This window comes from Cyanistes caeruleus, chromosome Z (assembly GCF_971803275.1).
Source record: "Cyanistes caeruleus chromosome Z, bCyaCae1.hap1.1, whole genome shotgun sequence".
NCBI lineage: Eukaryota > Metazoa > Chordata > Aves > Passeriformes > Paridae > Cyanistes > Cyanistes caeruleus.
The window spans coordinates 7,825,513-7,839,760 of record NC_141732.1 but is presented as its reverse complement, the minus strand read 5'-3'; the positions used below and the strand labels follow the sequence as shown (position 1 = coordinate 7,839,760).

At 46.9% G+C, this 14,248-nt stretch overlaps 1 protein-coding gene across 3 annotated transcripts in view; it reads left to right on the top strand.

Annotated features, from left to right (window-relative positions):
- LOC111945055 (uncharacterized) overlaps positions 1-11,375 on the top strand; it is a 52,096-nt gene extending 40,721 nt beyond the window's left edge. For all 3 annotated transcript variants that reach the window (XM_086867865.1, XM_086867866.1, XM_086867867.1), the window contains 11 exons: positions 1,691-2,026; positions 2,451-2,561; positions 2,940-3,111; positions 3,417-3,480; positions 4,154-4,202; positions 4,942-5,054; positions 5,988-6,105; positions 6,966-7,065; positions 7,512-7,708; positions 9,582-9,716; positions 11,024-11,375. In XM_086867865.1, coding sequence (XP_086723991.1) covers positions 1,691-2,026; positions 2,451-2,561; positions 2,940-3,111; positions 3,417-3,480; positions 4,154-4,202; positions 4,942-5,054; positions 5,988-6,105; positions 6,966-7,065; positions 7,512-7,708; positions 9,582-9,716; positions 11,024-11,131 — 1,503 coding nt within the window. In that variant the 3' untranslated portion in view covers positions 11,132-11,375. The remainder of the gene's footprint in view (positions 1-1,690; positions 2,027-2,450; positions 2,562-2,939; positions 3,112-3,416; positions 3,481-4,153; positions 4,203-4,941; positions 5,055-5,987; positions 6,106-6,965; positions 7,066-7,511; positions 7,709-9,581; positions 9,717-11,023) is intronic.
- Positions 11,376-14,248: the final 2,873 nt, after the last annotated feature.

Below are 14,248 nucleotides of genomic sequence, written 5' to 3'. Positions count from 1 at the left end.
TTTTTTTTTTTTCCTCGTTGCAGCTCTGATCTATGGAGCAGTTTCGCAGGACACTTTCTTTAAGGCTGCGAATTTGGTTCAGAATGAGCTGTTCTGGTTGTTGGCCAATTGTAGGCGCTTGCACTTTACTTTCTGATTAACAGTGTTCGTGTGTTTGGCAGCTGAAATTCCAGCTACTGGCATGGGAATGGTACTTTTTGTGTTTGGGAACTGGGCAGGTAATCCATGTAATCCAGGTAAATTCCTTGCACTCCAGCTGCTCCTCAGAGATCAGTGGAACTGGGAAAGGCTGAGCTTTGTTTCTGGTTACAGCCACTTTAGGCACCATCCGTGTAGGTGAGTCTAAAAGAAGAACTTGTCTGAGCACAGATGGACAAAGAGTGCAGTTCCCAGTGCAGTGCTCTGGGTCTGATTACATTCTGTAAGAACCAGCGTGCTCCAGACTCCCCGAGAGTGTGATTTATTGAAGCAACAGGAGAGCAAGTTCAGCATTGCTGCTGATGGGGGCACTGGCTACCAAGTGTTGATGTGTGTAGAGACAGAAAGGATAGTACAGGCAGTTTATCTGTAATAATCAGATCTCCGTATCTGAGAGCTATTATCTATCTATCTATCTATCTATCTATCTATCTATCTATCTATCTATCTATCCATCCATTCATTCATCCATCCATCCATCCATCCATCCATCCATCCATCCATCCATCCATCCATCTCTCTGTCTTGAGTAGGCAGTGATTTTTCACCCTGTAAACCTGGTTATTTTTTTTTCCTCTCAGAGCTTTTTTCCTGCACTAGTCTCTTCTGCACTGAATCCCCAATTTATTCTTTAAATTTTTGCCTTTCCTAATGAGGTGTAACTCTTCCATGTTGTAGGTGGTTTTTGGTGACTCTGGTCTTACATGCATTACATGACACATGGTTTCCTTCATTGGCATCCCTAGGGGTGTGTCAATTCATTTGTTGATGGGGCCTTTGGAGGATCTCTGTTAGTGCCGCTCAGAATTCTCAGCTGACAAAAGAGGGAGGATAAACACCTTGGTCCTCTTCCATATACTCAGGTGGCCATAGGGGCTCTCTGACCTTCATCAGAGGATCAAATTGCACACATCCTAATCTCCTGAATGACCAAAGTTTCTAACAATAGTGTAGATGTCAGAAAGGCAGGAATGGTGGTACAGGCCTGAAGAGAACATGAACTCCACAAGTGTCTCTCACAAGGGATGAAATCACACAGGAAACCACCTGCGGGGCCAGGATGGAGCTGTGAGACAGGGCTGAGTGTGAGTGACTATGGAAAGACAAAGAGGACAGAGCAGAAGGGGAGGGAGGCCCTCAGCAGACCCTTGAGAAATGGCACACATTTCCTGTCAGCTGCCCAAGAGTCTGTTGGGGATTCAGACCCAGCTGGACCCTGATTGTACTGCCAGTGTCACTTTGGAATCTGTGTCTCCCCATGGGCAGAGAACAAGCCAGAAGGACTGAGGAGGCCAGGAGTCCCCGAGGCACTGAAAACACAGAGCCTTGTAGTCTGCAGTGATCAGTACTGGGACAGGAGGGTTACAGTGGAAGCAGAGATGGGGGGGAAGCAGAAAGAAGTGACTGAATGAGTGTGATTTTGAGGGTGAAAGAGGAAAAAGCTCAGACTGATGGAAGCGCCAAGTCACTTGTTCTCCATTTTTACGTACAGTGCATCAAGGCAGAGACACAAGCAGAGTTGCCTGAAGCTCAGGATAACATTGTGGTAGTGAAGAGGAGGCACGAGGAAGACATAAGAACCATCCAAGAGAAGACAAGAGTTCATCAGCAGAAGGGCAATCAACAAAACCAGGAGAGTGAAAGAGTTGCAGCCACTCCATTCACAAAACTTCCACTCTCTTGCTTTTTACAATACATCAAGGAAAAGCTGCAATCCCGGCTGCATGAAACCAAAGCTAAGTTCAACGCAAGGGAGAAGTTGATGGAGGAAGAAATGCAAACTATCAGAGAGAAATTTAGTCCCCTCCCTCAGACTCTACAGAAGCAAGTGAGTGAAACAGCAATAGACACTGCAGTCACCAGTCTGGTGTTTTCTGCCCTTGTCACCTTTCCACTGCAGAGCATAGAGGGGTAGTGGGATGCTTCTGAGTGCCATCCTGCTGTAGTGTCTATCACAGCCACTCTGAAGGGCATTTCCTGGTGTGCTGACTCTCAAATGTTGCCCTGAGCAATGGGACTAATCCTTTGGCCTTTTGGCCAGCAGTCATCCTAATTGATTCCTGCTGGCCTGTTCCTGCTGGCCTTGTTTCTTGAGATGTTTTTACAGGAGAACATGGTGACCCAGAGGGGGGATTGAAACCAGCTGTCTGTATCCCTTATAAACCTGCTCTGTCCCTTTCTTCACAGTCAATGACTCTTGGCTGACAGGGCCAAGCTGTAGTCTCTGACTGTTTTGTTCTGTTTGACTTGAGGTGGAAGTGTTGACATCTCACCAGCCAGGCTGTGAAGGCATCCAGCAAATGAGTGGAGATGAAGAGTCCCGAGGTGGATGTGAGGCACAGGAACGGCCAAAATCAGAGAAGGTGAGGGTTCAGCATGTGTCAAAGAAGGTGCAGGAAAAGTGGACCCAGCGGGAGGATGTAGAACAGTTGAACAAGGAATTACAAGTGTGTCTGTAGCCCTTGGATGGGGAAGGGAATACTTGTGAGGAAGTGGAACGGTCATTGTTGCAGTCATCCTTAAGAAAATCCACAAAAATTTAAAATGAATCTGGCCATGAACTCAAGTAAAATCAACCTTTGGTTTTGACCCATGCAGTTTGAGAAGTGGACATCCAAAAATCTATCTTAAGAGCTCTGTATATGGCTGACAGCATCTTGCTGAGGGCTTGCACTTGACATGGGATCTCAGGGTAATCTCTGCCAGCCAGCTTTCTGACACAAACTCATTTCTCGTCTCAGATCTACACAGGCTCTGTCACTGAAGGTGCTGCAGGAGGCTCCTGCAGCCTCTGTAAAGAGGCATTTGTTCCCCAACCTGAGAAGCGGAGCCCAGGCAGATTGTTCATGTCCAGCACTGACACAGCTGCTGCTCAGCAGCACCAGAGCAAGGATGACTCCCTGGAGCTACTGAGTATGTCTTGTGTATTTCTTGTCCAAGGGACAGTGTACTGTGTGCATGTGCCAGCAAAGCTGCACCAAATGATCCTCCACAGTTTGATGTCGCAGGGACATTTTGGACTCCCCACAGGAACTGCTGTAGAGAATGAGTCTCTGTGCTGCCCGTCTGTCTGTGCTGCAGAGCTGTCTGTGTGGTTGCTGTTGCTGTTACCCAGCCACAAAGGGTTCAGAGCCCCAGACACTGGGGCTGCCTTTTATATCTCCTGGAAGCTGGGATCTCTGCTTTAAAGTGAGCATCTTGCATTTTGTTTCCCTCAGGAAAAATGGTGAACATGGAAAATCCCAGGACGAAGTACACTGAACTGGGAAATATTGGCAGTGGGTGAGTCCAACCCCAGTTACTTCTCCAAAAACCATGGGCCAAGTGTTTTTCTAGTGGAATATCGACCAAGTATGAAGACAGACAAGCTGCAAACATGTTCAGACACTGGGGATAGATTGTCCCATCTCTCTCAGTGCTGGCTCAAATTGGCAAGTGTGGTCAGAAGGCATTGTCAAAGACATCTCCATGCTGCCATGGTCTTGCCTGCAGCAGGAGGAGGACATGGAAGAAGACAGCCGTGTCTCTCAAGTGTGGGACAGCTCTGTGGTAATTTCTTTAGCGTTTTTGCATATCTCCAAATCATACATCCACACTAATAAAAGGAGAAGCTACCACCAATGAGAGCTGTCAGATAACAGTTCTCAGGAGTATTTCTTTCCCAGAGTTTGCTAAAGGAAATACTCCATGCTCAGGATTAGAACTGCACAGTTTAGAAACTGATACCTGAGATGAAGGAATAAGCTGTCTTTTTGAGCTGGGACATGAAAGCCCAACACTTCAGGAACTGGCCCATTGCCCATGGATTTGAGGGGAAAATGCATCATCTGCCTTCTGGTAGACCCCTCCTGCATCCTGCAGCTTTTAGACTCTTGCATAGGAAATCCTATGTGGTTTGACTTTCAGTCCAAGATCTAAGTGTCTTCTCCTTTCTTTGCTGCTGTTTTGTTTCTAGGACTTTTGGGGAGGTTTGTAGAGCACTCGACACTGCCACAGGAGGAGAGGTAAATGTCAACAGCACTCACAGACTCTGCTGCTCTCGAGGCGTTTCCCCACTGATGGGAGCTGTGGCTGGAATTTTGGGTAGAGCTGTGCTGAAAAAGCACAAGAAGCACAGACTGGTGCCAGCCTGCAAATTGCACTTGGGACAGTCTTTGTCCTTCTCAGGTGCCTGTAGGAAGGCAAGGAGCCCACTTGCTCTCAATTGCTAAAACAGAGGTGATGCCTTAAGGCATCTCACTGCTCTTTGAGGCTACAATTCAGAGTCCTGAATCCTCATTTCTGACTGCCAGCAAATATATCTGAATGTTACTGGTAGCTGCTTAGCCACCTGCAGTGCTGCACTTGGGAGCCACATGCAGGGAGAGATCTGCAAGGTGCTCCTAAAAGCCCCAAGCCCTGCCCATAGCACATGATGTATCCACTGAGGACTAAGGGATGAAGTGTTTCTTCTGAATCCCAGACTGAGCAGAAAAGAGTGTGGTCAGAGCTTTGTGGGTGATAGTTGGGACATCTTTGTTGCCAAGTGGGCAAGGCAAAATGTCAGTGGCCATGTGTCCTGTCACTGGCCCCCAAGGGAGCAGAGAATTGGGCTGTTGGAATGTCAGTTCCTAATTACTCCAATGTCTAACCAAAGGCACTTTGGCACAGCTCGGCTGTGTCACTGCAAAATCACTCGCGCCGTGTGCGTTGTGGTCTTGTGCCACCAGCTTCTTAAGTTACTGATTTTCAATGTCATTTTAGGTGGCCATAAAGAAAATAAATCTCCAAGGACTGAGGAAGAAGGGACTAAGAGTCAATGAACTCATGGTCCTGAAGAAGAATAGGAATCCCAATGTGGTTACCTGTTTAGACAGGTGAGTTGTTGCGCTTTTTGCCCATGAATGTTTGTTTACATACTGCAGACATGCAAGGCAAAAACCCGCTTTGGACACTGGCAGAAAACTGAGCTGTTAATTACTGGTAAATTATTATTGCTGAGAGGACATGGGGAAACACCATAAATTCCACAAGAGTTAAGAATTACGTGGGGTGTTATACATTGGAGGGGAATCTTAGGTATTAGGCATTCCAGGAAGTGTGTACCGCTCAAGTACCTCAGCCAATAGGGAAAGAGAGAAGGGACATGCGGCTGGCAAATGAGGATGAAAAGGAGGCTGTGCCCTCCAAAAATTTGAGAGATCCCAGGGGAATGTCCCACGTCCCCTCCCTTTATTCAAAATTTTTGGCCATAAACCTCTGGTGTTTGTGAATTTATTTTCCTGACATTGCACATCTCCAATGTATCAGTAGAGAGTGCATCTTGTCTGCATGAATCTTCTCCGGCACATGTAGTTTGAGAATTGCTCAAAAACCTGGATCAGTCATATCTTACTAAATCAATAGCCTGTAAGTTCACGTACTCACCACATTCTTTGGGGGCTTGATTTTTTCAAATGATTTCTTACTTGCTGATAAACAAACAAGGATTTCCCTTGAATTGGCTCCCCTTTTTTCCATTGCTGTCCATGCCAGAAAGACTATGTGCTTGTTTCCAGAACCACATGGTGTGACAGGATTTCTTATCTGTTACTAAGTTGCATTTTTCACTTGCTGGCCACCTAAAGACATCTCCTTTTTGCAGTTTGCATCTTTATTCTTGAGACAGATTGCAAACACTGCACAGCCTAGACGGGATGGCTATTCCTGTTATTCTGTCCTTGTCACAAAGACACCTAGAAACAAGACTCAACCAAGAAACCAAAGTAGCCATGCATGTGTGTCTCCATGTACTTGTTTCCTTCTTTCAGCTTCCTTGTGGATGAGCAATTGTGGCTGGTGATGGAGTACATGGACGGAGGCACTCTGAGTGATGTTATCAGCCAGACCCACTTGTCTGAAGATGAGATGGCAGCCATCAGTCGGGAGGTCAGTGATCCCATCTATACTTCCAAGGGTTTGGGCAGGATTGTCTGTGGAACTAGGACTCTGAATGGGAGTGATTTCATGTGCCAGGCTTTGTTTCTGTGTTGCTGGTACGCTGTGGGCAAGCAAGAGCACCTCAAGTGAACTGTCTGCCAGTGCCCCTACACTCATCGTACTCACTTCTTGTATTCTTACCTCCTGCTGTTGTATTCTAACTCTGTTGCTTGTATTTGGATTTGCTGTTCTCCACTTTGCCTCTCTAAACATTTATCTTGAGCCTGTCTGCACTGCATTCCCTGCCTGTAAAAGCAAAGGTGCTGGTTGTCAGGATTTGAAATGAACAGCAGAGAAGAAAGTGACTCATTTCTCACAGTCCTCAGCTGGAAAGGGTAGTAGTGCAGCCAAAATGCTCTTTGCTTCTGGCAGGTGACTGATGTGATACTTCCAAGTCTCTGCTGAGGCCAGCAATAAATCCTTTGTCATGCAGCCTGCCACCCAAAAGTGATCCGCTTCACACCAAAGGGAGGGACTTCTTCCTGTCTTGGAGAGCCTTCCTTTGTTCTCTGGATGGGGAGAGGACATCCACTGCAGCTGCAGTGACTCTTCCTGGTTTGCAGGGGACAGTCTACAACAGCAGTTGCTGCTGCTGTTTCAAAAGCTGCCATGCCTTTCCTGACAAAGGTCCTGCTCTGCTCCTATTGCAGCAGGAGCTGAGCTTCTCTGCTGACTCTTCCTCTCAGTGACACTGTGTTCTGCCATTACTCCCCATTCCCCTGCAAAGGGAATTTTTACAGCTGTTTCCTTGCTTGTGTGATGAAATCACATCACTCATTTTTGTCCCCCTGTTTCTATTTCTCTCTCAGTGCCTACAAGGACTGGATTTTCTTCATTCGAATCATGTGATCCATCGAGATGTGAAGAGCTGCAACATCCTTCTCGGAATGGACGGCTCTGTCAAGCTGGGTCAGTGTATTCTTGGTTAGGTTCAGCCTTCCAGGGATGTGGGGATGCTTTCAGTGACTGCCAGCTCCCCCAAAATGGTGCTGCTGGCAGTGCAGGGGCCCTGATGTGGGCTGAGGGCTCAGTTGCAAATGTGCAGAGAGGTATAATAAGGAAGCACAAGCAGTCAAGAGTGGCATTGGTCTGTGTATGTGTGTCCCTACCAGAGGTAGGGAGCAACAATCTGAACCTCCAGGGGAATAAAGGCCCCTGCTGTGAGCAGTGTTTAAAACCCTGTTTTTTTTGGGAGGTGGCCAATACCATACTTCCTTGGCTAAGGCTCCAAGGAAATGGAGAATGGAAAGTTGTCCAGGAGATTCAACAACACATTCTGAGACTGGGAGTGGGCAATTCTTTTGCTTGGTTTCCTAATTGGAGCTGCCTTTCATGGTGTGTTGTTTTCTCCACAGCTGACTTTGGCCTCTCTGCTCAGCTCACCCCTGAGCACAGGAGACAGTGCTCAGTGGCCGGCACTTCTGGGTGCAGGGTGCCTGAAGTCGTGACAGGGCAACCATATGGCCCCAAAATGGACATATGGTCTTTTGGAATCGTGGGCATCGAAATGGTGGAACGAGAAGTTCCTTCCTGGAATGAAATTCCTGTCTTGGTAAGGAGAAAATACTCTCTGATCCTGCCGACTTTCTCACCTGTCCCATGTCCTGTGTGCAATTGGACAAAATGCCATTGCCATCTGCTGGCACCACTTCCACCAAGGTCCCCTTCTAAAAATGTCCCTGCAGCACATCAGCATCTGCTGTAGGTTTGGTTGCATCAGAAGAGAAGTGGCAGGTACCCAGTTCAGAAACGTGCCATTTTGTCCTTCAGCCATTCCTGACATTTCTCCTTTGCTTTTTGAACACTGTTGGAGCTTTGTCTCTGAAGGACAAGAATATTTCAGTGGAACAGTAAGATGTGTGATGAATACCTTTCAAAACGGAGGTTGAATCTTCCCAGTTTCAGTTTTAGAGAAAAAGTAAGAAAAGAGGAAAAGAAAAAGAAATAGAAGTAGAAAAAGAAGAAGAAAAAGAAGAAGAAACAGAAGAAAAAGAAGAAGAAGAAGAAAAAAGAAAAAGAAAAAGAAAAAGAAAAAGAAAAAGAAAAAGAAAAAGAAAAAGAAAAAGAAAAAGAAAAAGAAAAAGAAAAAGAAAAAGAAAAAGAAAAAGAAAAAGAAAAAGAAAAAGAAAAAGAAAAAGAAAAAGAAAAAGAAAAAGAAAAAGAAAAAGAAAAAGAGAAAGCACCCTTGTCTGTTTCTTGGTAGTCTGACAAGTGGATGAACTCGCAGTTAGGTGCCTGGGGCTGGGATCCAAGGTGTGTGGTTGACACCGGTGCTGTTCCTTTAGCACAGGAGCAGGGCCATCCTGGGTTGCACAGTGCCAGTGACAGTGAGGACTCCAGCTCCCCACCATGTTGTGTGGCTGAGCTCAGCTCCACAGGGACAGAATAAAACCTCCTTTGTGACCTCTGGTGATGTGGGAAAAGGAAAGAAAGCTGCAAGAATTACTTTTACTCAAGGGGAATGTGTTGGCTGTTTTAGGATTGGGAGGTTTCCTGTGGATTGAAGAACACATGATAACAAAGTCTCTCTGGTCACCATCTACTTCAGTGCCACCAGCACAGAGCTGTTAGCATTGGGATGGGTGCTTTTATGGAGACCATGGCAGAGCCTGGTGTCATGGAGAACTTGCAAAAACCTCCCTTTTCTTGCCTGGCACTTTGTGGAATGCATTGGCATTTCATGAATGCATTGACTTGAGTATCCAAAGGAGCAGAGGATTACCATAGGGATGGCACTTCTCCTTCTTCTGTGTTGACCATGAGAAGGTTTCCTTTTTGCCATGTAAAGAAGCAGAAACCTGCAGACTGCTGAGACACAGAGCTGCAGGCAGCCCCTGTGTGCCCCTTTGGGCCCAAACTGGCATTTTCATCCTAATACATTTGTGCAGGCATCTTAATGTGTCTGTGTTGAATATGAGATTCCAAATGCTTGTTTCCTTGCCTGAGGAATGCCTGGTGGATTTCCTTTCTTTTCTCCCAATTACCATTGTTTTCGAGAACAACAGCGGCAAAAGCTTGATGAGTTTTGTTTTCTGGCAGCTGTGCTTAAGGGACCAACAAGCACTGTAGAGATTATTCATGTAATAATCCTTGGAAGCAGTAGAGTTAGTATAGCTAAGTCTCCAAAATAGTCATATGACAAAATATGTCAAGCTGGTGTGAATCCTCAGAGAAGGAAACATGCTTTTGGTGACGTAGTTCCCATAACCAGGTCAGTCGATGAAATCAGCTGCCAAGGCAAGATCTGCTGGATGCTGGAAAAGCTGCATTGGGATTAGGTTTTTTCTTGGTATAGGACAGTCACCTCTACCTCTCTGCTATGGCAGAAACTGCCGGTGCAGAGTGGAGCTTTAACAATGGGCTCTGGGAGAGCAGTTACAGATGGGAAAGAAACAGGTGGAGCCTTGTGTTTCCTTTTTTTCCAGCATCAACGGATAGCCACAGGAGGGAGACCAAAGCTGCAGCAGCCCAACCTATTCTCACCATGCCTGTGTGATTTCCTGTGCTGCTGCCTGCAGACAGATGAGGCACGGCGCTGGTCTGCCAAGGAGCTCCTGCAGGTAAAATGCCGAGGGGCTGCAGGTGAAACAGTGACCCAGGGATGGGCTCCTCCTCCACTGCAATCCAGGTCATCAGATGAGCCTTCCTCCTCCTCACCTGTAGGGACCTGTAAAGGTCACCTGATCCAAGTGCCCTGCAATGAGCAGAGAGATCTTTAAAGGGATCAGGATGCTCAGAGCCCTCTCCCACCTGCCTGGAATGGTTCCAGGAACAGGGCACCTACGAGATTTTGGGGCAACCTGTGCTAGTGTTGCACCATGGTCTGAGTGAAGTTCTTCCTTAGACCTTAGGGGCGCTGACTCACTCTCCTTTTTCTTAAAAATATTAGCCCACATCCTGTTGTAACTGGACCTGTTCAAAAAGATGTCCCACACTCCCTCAGAAACCAGTTTGAAGATTTGGAAAGTGGCAATGAAGTTTCCCTGGGGTCTATTCTTCTCCAGGCTGAATAACTCCAGGTCTCTCAGCCTGTCCTCAGAGGAGAGGTGCTCTGTCCTGACACTGTTTCTGTTGCCCTGTTCTGTAATTTGGTGGGGTGTTCAGTTTTATCTAATGGCAAGAGAATTGAAGTAGAGCAATCCAGATTACAGAGGTGTATAATGGTGGTGGAGGAAGCCAAGGAAACCAGTCCCGGCTGAGTGGTCAGAGATTTGGCTGTGGGAAGGAGGGGCTGTCGAGAGCTCACTGTGAACCTCCAAGGGGCCCTGGTTTGTGCCCCCTGCCCCTCTCTCAGAGGTTTCTGCCGTGCAAACAGGGACAGCTGAGTGGGACTTGTCCCTGCCCCATCCTCAGCCTGGCACGGTCAAGCAGACAGCAACTGCCCCAGGGTTACTGCCAGGTTGTGTGGCAGAGAGGGAACTGCAGGACCCAGTGCCACTCGGCTGTCCCTGCTGGGAAGGAAGGTGCCATCCAGTACTGGAGGAGCCGGGCATGGAAAGGTAGACACTGCTCGGTCTGCCTGTGGAAATTAGCGCCGTGCCTGTTTTTCAAAGAGGGGGGCCTATGTGAGGCTTTGGAGTTTCCTGAAAGGTAGAAACCCCAGGGACAGAAAGCACCATTTCTAGAGCAGTGGCGGGGAAACAGTCCCATCAAGATTAGAAACCAGAATTCACGGATGAGTGGGACTCTGGGCCAGGTTTGCCTGTGATGGCAAGGTACTGCACATGAAGATGGAGGTACAGATGGTCTCGTCTGCCCCCTTTCTGGGTCTTCCTAGGAAGCAGAGGAATCCTGAGTGAGCCTGTGAAGCTCTGAGCTTGGAAAGTCATGGTTTAATGCTTTTTTTTGTTTTTTTTCCTTTGGACAGCATCCATTTGTAACATCAGCCAAGCCAGCATCCACCCTGTCACCACTCATTATTTCATTGAAGAAGAAGAAGAAGAAGTGTGACGGAAGACACTGTCTTCATAACTAGTGTAGAGTAGAACTGTAGTGTAGGATTGACGAGTAGTTTTGTAAAGTAGGATTTTCAGGTAGTAGGATTGTAGAGTAGGATTATAGAGTAGGATTCCTGAGTAGGAGGACTGTAGTGTAGGATGTATTGTAGGATGGTAGAGTAGGATTATAGAGTAGGATTGCTGAGTAGGAGGACTGTAGTGTAGGATGTTGTGTAGGATTGTAGAGTAGGATTGCAAATAAATAGTTTTCTGAAACATCAACTCATTTGGGAGATTCTCCTCCTTCTGACTCTTTCAGAAATCTCAAGGAAACTATATAGTTTAGTGGGTGGGAACTTGACCCTTGCAAGAGAAACAATGGATTGGTCAATGGGTGGGCAGTTAACTTTTGAAAGAGGAACAGTTCATAATGGAGGCATTGTTGGCATGGAGTCGGTATTCTGAGCCATCGTGGTCTCATCTCATGTGCCGGCCATGTGGGAGCTGATGCTGTCACTGGGAAAATTCCACTCCTGAGCAGGAGATACAAGATCTGGTTCTGGGCTGGAGGAGTGAGAAGGATGAGATGCCGACTGTGTTGATGCAAAGGATGTCCTGAAAGTGCACTGCCTACCTGCCCCTCCCACCGGGCACCATGCTTCACCTCCTTCTCCTGCTCAGCGCGTTTTTGGGAATCCAGGGGTTGGCATGTACTATGTGCTACTGCAAGTAATAGAATAAATTTGCTTTGCAACCCCGGTTGGGTCTTGGCTCTCTACCAGAGAGCCTCAGGACAGCCCTGCTCTCATGTCAATAAATTCTGAGAAGTGATTTAAATATGTCCATTAATTTGGGGCAGTGTTTAGCCTGTGAGTTTCAGCAAAGTATTGAATATGTCTTAGTTCCATGGATACAAACTAGTAGGTGAGATTGCTGGGTGTGCACAAGTTCGGGAAGGGATTCCCCACACACCCAGAGCAGAACTAAAATAATGCCTCCTTTCTAACCCTGAGCTGGCCGTGGGGATTGGACCCTGTTTGGTGACTTTAAATTTGGCAATTTCTATTGAGCAGGTAGGAAAAGTCCAAATGAAACCTGTTCCAGCTGTTTCCTGTTGCACCCCAGGAGCTGGTGGGGGAAGTTGTTAGTAAGATGCTCTGGGATGCGACCTCTGCTTGCAGAATGTTCTCCTGTAGTCTTGTAATAAATGGAATTGATTCATGCTGACTGAATTGTAACTATTTGGAAAGTTGTTATTAGAAGCAATCAAAAGAATCAGTGTACAAGGCAGATGTACCCCTCCACAGATGTTACATGTTAAAATTGAGGTACAAGATGTAGTTTGGAAGGTAAGTGATGTCCCAAGATGAAAATGGCCTCAAGATGGACAAAATTAGAACGACTTCAGGCATAGGGCGTAAAAATCATTAAATGTAAGACTAATCAGTAGACCTACCCAACACAACACTCAGTACACATGCGCAAACCTGTGAGGCCATGCAGAGGACAGCGAAGATGAGTGTAAGCCTTTGTCCAAAGACCCCCAAAAGAAGACTGGAGACTCCCTAACAGCAAATGAGGCATGAACCGTGAAGAATAATGAAATAAAGTCAGAAAAATGGGAAATAGGAGGAAACTTTTGGGATACATTAATGAATATGTATAAGCATACAGTATGTAAGTTTAGCTTGAAATGCTTTGTTTTGTATGTGAGGCAGGATAAGAAGCCCCCTCCATACCCCGGTTTGATTTGCTTATGCTTTAATCATACTTAATTACTGGCAAATTGTATATATAAATTGCATTTTTTGGCTAACTTGTATTTATTTACTAAACTGTGTTCTTTTATACTAAATTACTATTCAATTTACTAAACTGTATTCATTTTTAATTAAACTGCTGTTAACTCAAGGGATCTAGTTGTTGAAATCTAATTTCATTTATAACAGTCCCCTCTGGTGTTTTATGTACCCCAGTTACAGCATTCTACTTATGTCATTCCTTGTCCCCAGCAAAGAGTTATGTCATCCCAGGAATCCACTCCAGTTCTAGGATGTTCCCTGCTTTTGTTTTCCCTGTTGGTTCCCATTCCCTGTCACTCCACCAAGACCCTGGTTGGCTGTTATCCCTCGGCTCCACCTCTGCATCAGTCCTGTGCCCTCAACCCATTGGTCCTCAGTTCTGATGTTCTGCCCTTCCCTGTCTGTGGATAACTTCAGTCCCTGCTTTGTTCTGGGTTCTTTGTCCCTGGTTCCGTTCTGTGAGAGATCAGTAGACTCCACAGGACTGCCATACAAAGAACCAGAGTGAGCTCTCAAACACGAATTCCGCCCCTGTGATGTCCCAGAGCGGCCGTCCAGCCGTGCCAGACCTGCCGGCTCCCGGCTCTCAAACTGCGTCAGTGAATCTGCGTCAGGAATCGCCAACCCGCCCCGCTGCTTTGGTTCCCTCCTGGTTCGTGCTCAAGAGACCCTGCGCCTGCCGTCCCTCTGGCTGATTCAAAGCCTTCAGTGAACCCCCCCTCCCCGTTTCCTCCACTCCTCTCCTCTGTCCCTGAAACCCCCTGAGTCTCAATCCAGCTTCCCAAGCCCTATCGCTGCTCCGCCTGGCTCGGATCCCTCCACACAGAGAGCTCCTGCTCCTTTTTCCCCTGCACCTCCCCTCTCCCCTCCCCGTCTCCTTCGGGAATGTTTCATCCAAGGTAAAACCTAACCCGTTTATCTCACCCTGCCTTCCCTCTTTTAACCAGTATGTAACAGCGCCTCAAAGGGCGGGTGATGGGGGGAAGTTGTTGCTGGTGACACAAGGAGTTTTCAGACTTTTTCTGGTGTTCGAGCGGTGCCAGCCAGTTCTTGTTACGCTAATGGAGAGGGGGAGGTCAGACAGCTTGGTCAAATGCCTCAGGCTGCATTTACAGGACAGGTCACTGTTTCCAGCTTAGAGGAAGCTAGGAGACTGTCTGCGATTGCTGTACAATTGTCTGACACAGGAAACAGCTCAGATGATGGTTTTGGTTTACCTGACTCTGGTGCCACAAATTTAACACTGAACCCTGAATTTTTGTCATCCAATCCGGAGACTGCCTCAGTTTTGGCAAAAACTGGGGACCCTTCAGGGACAAATTTGAAAATGAATTCAGTATGCTTAACTGACTG